At 41.2% G+C, this 12,757-nt stretch overlaps 1 protein-coding gene across 1 annotated transcript in view; it reads right to left on the minus strand.

Annotated features, from left to right (window-relative positions):
* Positions 1–12,501, minus strand: part of NARF (nuclear prelamin A recognition factor) — a 44,334-nt gene extending 31,833 nt beyond the window's left edge. Inside the window, exons 1-5 of the mRNA XM_088468881.1 lie at positions 12,250–12,501; positions 6,633–6,707; positions 5,291–5,434; positions 4,681–4,813; positions 1,529–1,663 (exon numbers count right to left, since the gene is read on the minus strand). Of these exons, the coding sequence (XP_088325007.1) occupies positions 1,529–1,663; positions 4,681–4,813; positions 5,291–5,434; positions 6,633–6,707; positions 12,250–12,276 (514 nt within the window). The 5' untranslated portion in view covers positions 12,277–12,501. The remainder of the gene's footprint in view (positions 1–1,528; positions 1,664–4,680; positions 4,814–5,290; positions 5,435–6,632; positions 6,708–12,249) is intronic.
* Between the last annotated feature and the right edge of the window lie 256 nt (positions 12,502–12,757).

Below are 12,757 nucleotides of genomic sequence, written 5' to 3' on the forward strand. Positions count from 1 at the left end.
ACTTCTAGGAGCGGCTGAGAGAATGATTGTGTCACACTTAGGTCATTAACAATGTATGCTAAAGACTACAGCCCTTGCCAATGTAATATGAGCCAATTGGATGGGTGTAGGAAGTGACTGAGTAAGATTAACCCCTCACCCACTGTGGCATAACAAAGTTCCCCATCGCAGTTCCTGACGCAGCATAATCTGGTACTTCCACTTATGTAGACACTAAGGTTGTCACCAACAGCTGTTTGCATTTACTTTGACTGTCTTGTTTTGGCCAAAATTGTCCACAGAGCTTTGTCTATTCTGATCTTGAAAGACAGGCCCTACATCGCTGGGCTGAAACATGCAATAACTTCCCTTATGTTGTGTTCTTTCATTTCTCTGCTGGGGATAAAGTGGCCTTATTAGTGTTGACCATACAAATCAATTTAAATCCATACTAAAGATGGCAGTTCCTATAGCTCAGCCAGGTGGGAAGAATAAGAACTAGGCATGCGTATGATGTGTAAGACTATGCAGAACAGAAAATAATTCACAGCTCCAAGTAAGAAGATTGTGAAAAGCTACAGATTAAACTATGAATAGGGGATTATAGTATAAAGAGACTTTAACAGGAAAAATAGCTAATAGGCAAGAGAATTCTGTAAAACAATCTTAATACATCAAATACTACATCGGCTCCACACATGCAGGCCCAAATGTAATAGCCTGCGAGTTGCAGGGACCGGCGCTATTCCGGGGATTCAGCCTTTAGATTTAAATCTGTAATTATTTAAAATGCAAAACCAAGTTGGTTATGAATTTTAAATTATTACTATTTTAAATCGTTGGTGCCTGCAACTGGAAGACTACTATATATGGGCAGCAGTCATTTTATGCGAATACGCACTCTCATCTGAAGGAGAACCAGACATGGCATTATGGCACTTCATGACTAAAGATGGGTGCACATCAGACGAAGTGTACCCAGCCGATCTATTGTGCGCTACAGACAGGGTGGGGGTGCCGACATTGGCAAGTGCATACACACTTGCCAATGACGGTGGGGGGGTAGCGGGGGCCATGCTGCATTCGGCAATATGGCATCGCTAGCTACATCCTCAGATCTTTCAGTATGTACTAAAGATCTGAGGATGTGACGGATGACATGCGGGAGTGCACATTGGTGCCGTGCATACACACTGGATGATATGAACAATTTGTCGTTCCGATGTGTCGGAATTGGCCAAATCGCTGAAGATATTGTCTAGTGTGTAGGGGCCTTAAGACTCATTGGCTCTTTGAGAACAAGTAGCATACATTTTGGTTCTGCTAACAATATGGTTTTCTCAGGGTGAACAAATGACATGAGCTTATCAATAAGATTCCCAGCATTGCTAGACATTTAATAATACGTTATAATAAAAGCAAATGTTATTTGCACTTCACTCATGGGAACTTGATAAGTAGTGAGCAATGGTAATGTCCATCACAGGGAAATCACAATATTATTTAGCGGGTTCCTGTAAAGTTATTTAGTCTTTAATATACTTCTTACCAGGACATGCTGATGCAAACATGGGGAAAGCGTGCTCGTCCTGTGTCTGCCGTCTAAACCTTTGAATAAAATCTTTCTGTGTCTCAAGGATGCTGAAATCTGCAGCAATAGTGGTGTCAAAAACATGATGGACACCTGAGATTGAAGAAATAAACACATATAATCTCTGCAGGTTTAATGCCTCATATTTATACTCAGCAACATGTCAGAGTAGTATACACCTGACCGTACTGTGTACTGCAAGTAAATTCTCAATTTGACATTAACATGTAGCAAATCTTTGTACTACTGAGCTGAATAATATGACACAACTTAGTGTTTATACTTAGCTAAATATTTCCACTATGACTTCTTTCATCCTATACATGCCCCCAGTTACATTGCAGCTGATCATGCCACAAACGTGCTTGTGCATCGCGCCATGCGAGTCCCCGTGCCTGCATAAGCTACGGCGCATAATGTGATAGCACCATGCATTCCTATGGAGGTGCGGTTGTGTACGCAGTGTGTGTATCTGCTCATGGGCGCGTCTGGCGGTATGCGTGGTGCGATTTGCCGAGCCAGCTGCAAGGATATCGCTGGGCATATTTGTATGTTGTGTTACGTATCCACTAGCAGATAGTGGAACAACAGTACGATTACAACATTGTAATCTTACAGTCGTACCTCATCCCCTGTAGTGCCTACACTGAGCGATAGGTCATTCAGTGCAGGCACCCTCCCTCATCCCTGAACATGCCCAATCTGTCGTTATCGGCAGATTGACCGGCATGTTCAGGCGATGATTGATGTCGAAAACGACCAGCGGGAGCGCTTGCATTGCTGGCCGTTTTCGACATTTTAATGCCCGATTTGTGAACGATTAATGAGCGATTGAACGATAATGATGTTGTTATCGTTCAATCGCTCATTTGAATCGCCTAGTGGGTACATGGCATTAGGAGGGAGTTATTTTTTTCCCTAACAAAGCAAACAAAGAGTGGCTAAAAGGCTTGCACACTTGTTCTGCAGAAATGGGCTGTGTGGCTTTGCGCACTAGGGGCCTGATTCAGACCCACTCGCGAGCGGCTGTCCGCTCGCAAGTGGGTCGATGTTCTGGACTGAGCATGCGCACGACGGAGGGAGCTCCGTCGTGCGCATGCGCCAGACGCGACGAGCGAAGGAAAGTCCTTCGCTCGTTGTGTCTGATCAAAGGGGGCGTGCTGTCGATGTTGATTGACAGCACGCCCTCTTTGGTAGGCGTGCCGGGGGCGTGCCTCCCTGACGGGGGGCGTTCCCACGGGAACGCCTCCCGTCAGAAGCCGGCCCACTGACATCACTAGTGATGTCAGTGGGAGTGATTTTGGCTCTGATAGAGCCAAAATCACTCCGGAGCTTGCGGTTGAAAACCTCAACCGCAGGCTCCGGCTCGCAGTTTCGATGGTCGCGATGGTCAAGACCATCGCGGCCATCAAACTGCACGCTCGTATAGCCTGTGGGTGGTGACCCACAGCTATACGAGAGTCCAGGAGGACGCTCCATTTTCATGGAGGCCGGCCCTCATTCAGAGCGTGCGCTCTGCTCAGAGCGTACGGCTCTGAATGAGGGCCTAGGTTGGAGATACAGAACAGAGCTACAGTAGAATGTCAAATTAACCCCTTCACCGCTTCACATTTGCATTTGTCACATTCCAACATCAACATCAATGTTTTTTTATGTGGCACCCGCACAAATGAATGATATTTTCTGAAAATACAAAAGGGCCGTATTCAATTAGACGTGAAAAGCAGTTTTCTGCAAAAAATTTTCGCTGATGACGTCATTTCGCCAGGCGGAAAAGTATTGCCGTTTTCAATTCCAAAGCTTTTTGCGTACGCGAAAAAGCAATGCAATGTAATAGGCAAAAAAGATTTGCCTATGAATAGGTGGTGAAAAAAAGTGCAGTTTTGCGGTTTTGGGGTGCAAATGTCAGGAAACCACTCAGCACCCTTGGGACAGCCCCCCAAAGCATAACTGCGTAAAAAAAAATCCTAAAAAAAAAAAAAAATGAACACCCCAAAAAAGTACTTTGAAAAGGTCGCGAAAAAACCCAAAGTCGGGGTACAAACTTAAAAGCTAGCAAAATAAGATGTTAGGGTGTCTGCAAGTATGGGGGAGGTGTTTTTTTTTTTAATGCAAGTGCTTGCTGAAGGTGCGTTTTTAGAAACTTCACTTTTGCGATTTTTAACCATGCTTGCACCCATTTTCATGTACCCCAAATTTGCTGGGACTAGTTATTTTCTCAAAAAAAACCCTGCTAAATGCTATTCTTCACCACTTGTGCAAAGACACTAATTAGCAGCTAATGAGAGCATTTAAGTCCCCAAATACCTTCAGCTGGCTATTCGGGGGCATCTACATTGATCAAAAATGTTAGTGCATGGGGGGTGTCAGGCTGATTTCCCCAAATCTGACAGGACTTTTCGCCTGTTTGCGTTTCGCCGGGTCCCGTTTTCGCGTCCTTTGGAATTGATTAGGGCGAAAAAAGCAGGACCACGCACTAAAAGTTTTCACCTCCAAAACACACGAAGTCAGTGAAAAGTAGATTTCCGCCGCTGAAATTATCTCTGCTAATTGAATATGGCCCAAAAAACAAGGTATAAGAATAATATTGCAGCCCAACAAGGCCTACCATTTTGCAAACAAGTAAACCTATATTGGGACCCCTTTGTTATTTAATATAATATGGGGGGATTTGGGCTTTAGATCCTCTGCCAACTGGGTAAATTTTTGGGGGGTTTGCTGTTTAAGTCATTGTCTGGTGATCACCAGACAATACCTACTGAAGTGACATCGTTTGAAAGAGGAGACTCCTCTCTTATGCCCACATGTGTGTTTGGGCCATTATAGGGCAGTTAGGGAGCAATGTGCCCTCCTGCTCTTTCAAATGTGGGTGCCCCTAAATGTATGTATGCCAGGTTGGTGGAGATTTTACCAAGTCTTTGGAATCCATGATTTTTCATCAGCTTAGTGTCTATTTAGGTGCAGTTTAGGTGTATATGAAGATGACGAGTCCCACTTGTCATCACCAGCGTAGGGGTTAAAACTGAACAATATAATTTTACCTCCATGATTTATAAGTTAAACTTTAAGTTTGGATATTAAGTAGACCTTTAAAACGTGCAACGACTTACCAAGGCCTTTGAGAAACCCACAGAGTTTTCTAGCCGCCTCACAGACAGACAGACGGAACTTTATGGCAAAATAAGGCACAGCCTGTGGACTTACGGATGCCACAACCACTCTATGGTGCGCAGAGTCACATTTCTGTAAAACAATGGAACAGCCTATCAAATTATAGGGTTTATTATTTACATGACTGGTAGTAAAGACACGCTAAGGAACACTAACCCCATTCTTTACAGCTGTTGCACATGGATTTATGAAGAAATTATATATATATATATATATATATATATATATATATATATAAACACCATTGTTCCTGCTGTCTTCCCAGATATGACATTCTACAATGTGTTATGCTCCATCTGCACTACCCTCCTTCCCTACTGTAGAAAGACGTACTTTACTTTCTTATCAGACATATGCTTAGAAGAAGGGAGCAAAAGGGACCACCGATGACTAATAATGGCTTCTAGCTGTGAGAGTTTCTGAGTTTCAATGTCTAGAGAGAGAACATAAAAACAGATCCTAATTTCCCATTTATGTTCTTGAACACAACACAAAAAAAAATAACAGCAATATTGAGGCTTGGGTTTCTTTAAAGAAAGTCAACTCTACCTTATTGAGACTTAAAACTTTGAAAAGCTCCTTCTGGTTCTGTGCAAAGATCTGGGCACCCTCCTCTGAGGTCACACAGTTTCCACATGCCAGGCAATCGCTCAGAAAGATACGGGTATCTGCCAGGCGGTGAAATTCACTTTTCTGGAGAGGGAATAAATAAGGTATAACTTTACTGAGAATGAAGGGAGTTCGGAGTTTAACTATAGATAGATGTCAGAAGTGGAAACACAGAGTACAGTACTTGCAGAAAAAATAAACTGATCTTAAGGTTTGCCAGTAGACAACATAGAAGGATTGAAAAGTTAAAGGGGTTTTCAACTAAAAATGCAAAATTATATAGTTTAATTATATTTATAATAATTATAATAATTTCAAACCCCCACCATCATTTTAATTAGCATTGTCCTGGCACTCACAGACAGCCGGGATCTTTTCTTACTACCTTTGGCATTGCTCCTGTCTCTCCCAGATGTATTTAAGCACCCCAAATACCTCCAAGCAGGGCTATTCGGGGGTATTCATAGTGTTCCCCCATGTCAGTGCATCTTTTGGGGGGTGTCAGGGTGATTTCCCCAAATCTGACAGGACATTTCTCCGATTTCAGTTTCACCGGGACGCGTTCTCGCGTCCTTTGCAATTGAATAGGGCGAATCACGGTGAAGAGCGCAATACTTTCCCGGAGCAAAAACTAGCAATGACGGCGAAAAGTCCAGGACTTTTCGCTGGCAATTGAATACGGCCCATTGTCACTTTACAAGTATTCATACCATACTACTGTAAACTTTTCATGGTGAGATATATAAGAAAGACTATGTCGCAAAGTATAAGCAAGCAGACAACACCTGCTATAAAAGGTGGCTGTGTCCACCTAAATAAAATAAATAGTATGTATGTATGTATGTATAATATATATATATATATATATATATATACACACACCCCCACACACACACACATACATACTAAGAACAGTTCGATTTACAACTGAAATACATTAAACATTCTTTCTGTGGCTATAAATAATCAAACATATTTTAGTCACAATAAGACATCAGAATGAGTAATTTAATAAACTATTTTTAAGATAATTTTTTGTAACATTAAGATATATGAGTATTACCCAATCCTGAAGGTAAGTGTGTTTGTGTAGTTGTCTGTTACTGAAGGATTTAAACCTGGTATAAAGAAAGTGAAAACTATAATAACTTTGAAGGTTGTCGCTGGCTTAGGGTACGGTGACAGGAAAAGATAAGGGTCCGGGGGATGGGTGTGTTATTGAGCAAGATGGTCTCATCTGCAAGGACATGTGGAAGGTCTTAGATAAGGTGCTGGTTCTTACCTCATCTTCATCTGCAAGAGACAGCGGCTCGGACAGTTCAGAGTCTTCTTTAACCTTCTTCTTCTTGCTGCATTCCTAAGCACAGACACCAGGGCAGAGGTAAAGGGACAATATAAAAAGTGGTCTGCAGTATACACACTTCACAAGGTTTTCACATCTTTTGGAAAAACACAACGGATATGTTCTCTTGATCAATAAATCACATATACAGAGCGGTATGCAATTTACATTTTCAAATTAAAAATCATGTTAAAAAAAAACTACTTTCCAATTTCCATTGCACTGGAAAATGACACCCAATGAAGTGAGCAGAGCTGTATGGTATCCAGGGCAACATAAGGAAACAACTGTGTATGATCATGTATATGCATTGCTGAAAAGCACTGAAGGAAGTTAAAAAAGCTATTTAAAAAACACTAAAAAAGAAAAAGCATACAATTATAGATTGTAAGCTTGCGAGCAGGGCCTTCCTACCTATATATCTGTCTGTTATTATCCAGTTTTGTTCTATTAATGCTTACAATTGTAAAGCGCAACGGAATATGCTGCGCTATATAAGAAACTGTTAATAAATAAATAAATTAAAGGAGGACATGTACATACAAGTCACTACATTAAAGTAATCTGAAGGTGGAAAATCCTTTAATGTCTGGCATTTAATGCATATAATATAGAGGCAATCAAAAGAATATTTAAAAAGCTAAAATGCCACTGACACAGCAGTCTTAAAGAAAGCCAAGAAGAGGACAATTGTACAAATCCCAGTTTTTAAAACATGGTTACCTAAAACTAACATTTTAAACTTAACTTTATGTGGAGAGAACAGGTGAAGCCAAAACTTCCTCACAACAAATCTCCTGATACAGTGAAGTTCTTTATTGTGAAAGGTTTATTATAAATAATGACATATAAAACCTGGACCGACGCTGCAAGAACCACCTGGAAACCATCCCTTTCTTTTACCATTACATAAGAACAAAAAGGGACGCTGATCGCCAAAATACTAATTATCCATTACCTTTTTTAGTTTGAGAGATATTTTAGAAGTAACATTGAGAGGACATAACATCTTGAAACCTCCCAAGCGTAAATTTTATTTAAAGCTATAGCAACATAACCAGATTATATGTACTACAACACAAAACAATTCCTTCTAAATAAAGGGTTGTATTATCATTGTTTGTCTTCACTGCTTTTTGACAAGACAAGACATTTTCAGGTAGAATGATTGAAAAAAAAAAAAAAAAAAAAAAAAAGCATATCAGAAAATTTTTGAAAATCCAATCACTCTGCGTATACAGCAAAAATCAAGGTTTGAAGGAATCAAGACATGGCCCCCATACACTAGCGTCAGATTGTCGCAATCCTGCAGTACAAAGATGCTGGGTTGGAGAATCGGTGAAATCCAACATTTTGTATTTCACTGATTTGCCGATCACCATCAAAATCTGTTCGTAATTTGCAAATCCACCGATGGATCGCAGAACATCTATGAGCGCCGGTTGGCATTTCCGACCAGTGGGTCTGCGTTTCCGATCCGATCGCAGAATCCGTCAATCTGTTGCCTGGTGTATGGGGGCCATTAGAATAAGCGCACTCTTAACTTTAAGGAAGCATGAACTGAAAAGCAACTTTTTCCTAAATTCTTTTACAGCGCATATGTTATTTATACACACATACAACGTTACTGTCAAATGTTATATGAATATTTACAGCAGAATGTAAACATTTAAGTTATCAGCTAGTTCTAAAGATATGGACTTTGACAATATTTGCTCTCCCGCCCCCCAATTTCTGAGGCCTTGACCTGAAAATTTGGTAAGAAACATGTTTATTCTCTAGCAGTGTTAAGCTACTGACACTGACGATCCATCTCAGTGACAACACATAATACACAATGATTAACAGATGGGATAATACACGCCCTGCTGTAAGTTATATGGATATTAGTGTAAACAAGTAGTTCTGTGACCATCTAAAAGTACGAGGCTGTACGCCTGATACTAACACACTAGTAATCCGAGGAGACTTCTAACATTAGTAATAATGTACAATAGGCCCAATCCAGTAGTGTACTCAAATGCGAGTACGCACGCAGGTCAAGCGATTGTTTACTATGGCGCATGCGTATAAGCCGCATTGTGCGTGCACAGCAATTGCACTGCGATTACGGATGCACAGTGGAATCCATCACAAAGTGAGCGACAGGCTGTCAGCGTTTGGGGGGTGGTCAGAAAAACGCACGAGTGTCTGTCCGTTTGAATGCAGTTTCATGGGCGTGCATAAATGAGCCATTGCAATTGCATACTCAGCATATACTGAGCTCTCTGCATATGAGGAGACATGCAGTTTCTGCGGCTGGTCAGACATGTTGTAAACGCTGCGTACCTGTGCGATGTGCGTCGATGGTACCGATGTTTACGCAGAAAATCGACATTGGACAGATGTGAGAAGGCAGCAGTGGGCGTCTTTATGTCGGCTGTGCTTTGGAAAGCATTAGCATATTTTACCAACTGTGATCCATAGGCATTTGTAATTGCGTACGCTACTGAATCTGGCTCAATAAGCAGAGCATACTTCATTGTAATATACAAGCTTTCCTAACGAAGGCTGAAGTGATGACGTCAGAACTCACGGTTTATACATTTCTACATATATTAGTACCATTTGCATAATATGAACAGGTAAAGAAAGTAGAATGAAATAGACACATTTTGGATACAGATTTAATTAGGAGATAAGGAAGGGATTAAGCTTTGGTATGGCAAAACTCACACTTTTGGTTTGGCCAGTGCTGTTAATAATATACATGTTTAGACTTGTGTTTATCCTTACTCACAATGAAGTCCCAATGCTACAGATGTGTCCTTACACATCTTTGCTGCACTCGCGCCTAAAATCCCCTCTCGGTGCGCCAGGTCCCGTGAAACTCTGTTAGTGCCAGGCGTCTTTTTTTGCAGAAAATGCGTTAAAATCACAATGCACTGCGACTAGGATGCACCAGCAGACTGTGCTGATTAATTTGATATACCAACACTTGTATGGGCTATTTCACACCTGACGGTTTTCACCAGCCGGCAAAAATCCGGGCGTTTTTTGCCAGGTGTGAAATTTAGTGGTGGATGGAAGCGGGTGGGTCCTTTCACACGGCACGGTCGCCGTGTCACAGCCGGGAATATCCACGGAGAAGGAAAGCTGCCGTGCCCTGCAAGCCAGTGGAGTATAGGAAACAATATTTACACACACACACACTTGTACAGCAGCTGTTGCTGCGCATGCCCAGTAGATACTTAATTAAATAAAAACATTAACAAGGGCTCAAAGCCGCTGCATGTGAAAGGCACTGAATGCCTTAAAAAAACGGCCAGCTTCTGCCGTTTTTTGCCGACTGGGCAAAACCGGCAGGTGTGAAATAGGCCTATATCTCTGTGTGACTGAGCCTCTGAATCTGTATACGAAGTGATACAATGTAGCTACCACAGCTATCTTAATTCCAAGGGTTCAATCCACGATGTACTCGCAGGTGCGAGTAATCGCGACAACGGACGCACTTGCCTGCAGCCCTAATTTGCATAAAAGTGTTATGCAAATATGCACGGGACCTGGTAGCTCACTCACACCAGGCAAGTCGCGCTGTGTGGCGTATGGAGGCTAGATACATGAGGACACATCTGTAGGACAATCCAGAACTTTAACAGTAAATAAATCATTTTGGAGAGGAATCTGGAAAGATAAAACAAAACTGTTACTTCAACTCCCCATGTCAGCTGTGGTACCAGACTCCTGCCGACACGGTGTTATCAATAAACATGCCTATGTGAAAAACATAGGCAAACATGGGAAACCGTCTTTTCTCATTTCAGAGGTTTTTTTTGAGTGAGGTTAAAAATGTCTGCAAATTCCACCATTTTATTACAGAAGTTTCCAAAAAGAAGTTCTGCCTCAGTGATGATGGGGTGTAGCTGAGATAAAGTAATATTTGTTATTATGGGGATGTAGTCAATTTAACTACGATTTAAATGCTGGCGGTCAAAATCCAGCCGCCGGAATCCCGACCCGCAGCCAGAACACTGACGCCGGAATCCCGACACCAGTTTAGATGCCGATGTCGGAAACCTGATTGTAAGTATAGCGGACCAGTTTAGCTATAAGCCACGGGGTGGAAGGTTAGGTGCCACGGGGGGTTATTATTATTACATTTTATTTATAGGGCGCCACAAAAGGTCTGCAGCGCCGTACATACAGTAAAGGGTACACAGAACATTACATTACAATACAGTAACCAGCTTATAAACAGAGCACAAGTAACAATTAGCAACACAATTCTCCATACACAATACAGGCTGCCATAGAAGTGCTAGAGAAAAAGGCTGTGAGACAGTGGGGAGGAGGACCCTGCTCCTAGGAGCTTACAATGGGTTAGACTGCGGGAAGGGGGGGGTTAGGGTTAGGCTGCGGACAGGGGGCGAGGGGTAGGTTTAGGCACTAACCCGGGAGGGTTAGGGTGCGGGGTAGGGGATGAAGGGGTGTGGGTTAGGATACTTACTTAGCCCTGGCTGTCTGGATTCTGAGCATCGGTATGCCACCTTAGGTCTTTTGACAGCCAGCATCCCAACTGCTGGTCTCCCATACCCAACATGTTTTATATAACTTGTCTTCTCTTAAATTGTAACTTTTCCAGGCATTACACTCCTATGAATAAATTCTACCCAATTAACTATATATTTTGGAACATAATTTGTTGGCAAAACACTTTATTAATATTAAACAGCAAAACATATGTCAAAAGAATCTTGCAAAGCTTGAGGCATAATTTAAATGCAAATAAATTTACATAATAAGAGACATTTTATGCACATATTTACCCCCTAAAATGAATATTAGAAGTTCCCAAATTATGTTGTGGATTCATATTCATCATCATTTGGTAGATTAATACTACTGCATTCACTTTATGAAACTAGTTAACTCAAACTATTTAGTAAAATTAAGAACAGGTCACACAATACAATAATTACATCAATCACTATATAATATTCATTTTTTAAATAAAATTTCCTTTGAAGTGTTAATTAAATAGCACACATATATTTATATATATATATATATATATATATATATATATATATATATATATACACACATACACACTGATATATATATCCATACTATCCATACTTAGTAAATGCCCAAGGAGGCTAATTTCATTAACTATAAGGCAGATGTAACTTTTAATGTCCATTACTGTTAAATCAATAACAACAGAAAACTTAGCAAGGGTCACCTTATTGTAGCTTATTTTTCAGACACCGTCTCACAATACAGAATTGCTAAAATACTGAAATGAAATCACAATGTTTCACATAACGATGGATTTATTTGGGGTGGATTATGAGGTAAACAACCTTCCATATGAAGGCAAGACAAGCAAACCACACTGCCTCCATATAACATGATATTTAAATACCTAGAGTAAAACAATGTAATAAGAAATACATAAATTAATACAGGTGGAAGTAAAATATATCCACATAAAAAAGATACTGAGCCCCTCTGAGGGATAAAGGTTCCCTGCATGTCAGATATTTAAAATTCCTAAATTGAAAGAAGCAATTACCGTTTTGGTGCAGTTTTCACACTTCATGCCTTGCTCTGAGTCCTCACTGTGCCCAGAGGAGGGTATTGCTGAGTGTCCTGGCACACAGGGGTACACCGACTGCCCCTCTGCTGTCACCCTGCCCTTTGTTACACACTATTCCCTGCTCTGAGCTGAGTGACAGCTGCCAAACCAATGGGAATCAGAGAAGAGTCAGTGAATTTCCTTCCAACATCCATCAGAGCTTCCTCCCCCTCCGATTCTAACCGGTAACACATGTGATACTGGGGGCGGACCTCCAGAATATGTCTGCTACTCCGTAACATCCTCTGTACGTGTAGAAGCCATTTTGATGAAGACCACATCTGTGTTTAAGTGAAAGTGGCTCAAACAAAATGCCTCTTCTAAGGGAGACAAAAACCGTAGCGTTCAGCCTGTTTTATTTTAGACGTCTTGTTATAGATCATGTGACAAATAGTTTCCCTGTAGCTGGAGACAGTGTGGCCTATTAATAATAATAAATTCTATA

Source organism: Taudactylus pleione, unplaced genomic scaffold, assembly GCF_031769625.1.
Source record: "Taudactylus pleione unplaced genomic scaffold, aTauple2 ptg000012l, whole genome shotgun sequence".
Classification (NCBI taxonomy): Eukaryota; Metazoa; Chordata; class Amphibia; order Anura; family Myobatrachidae; genus Taudactylus; species Taudactylus pleione.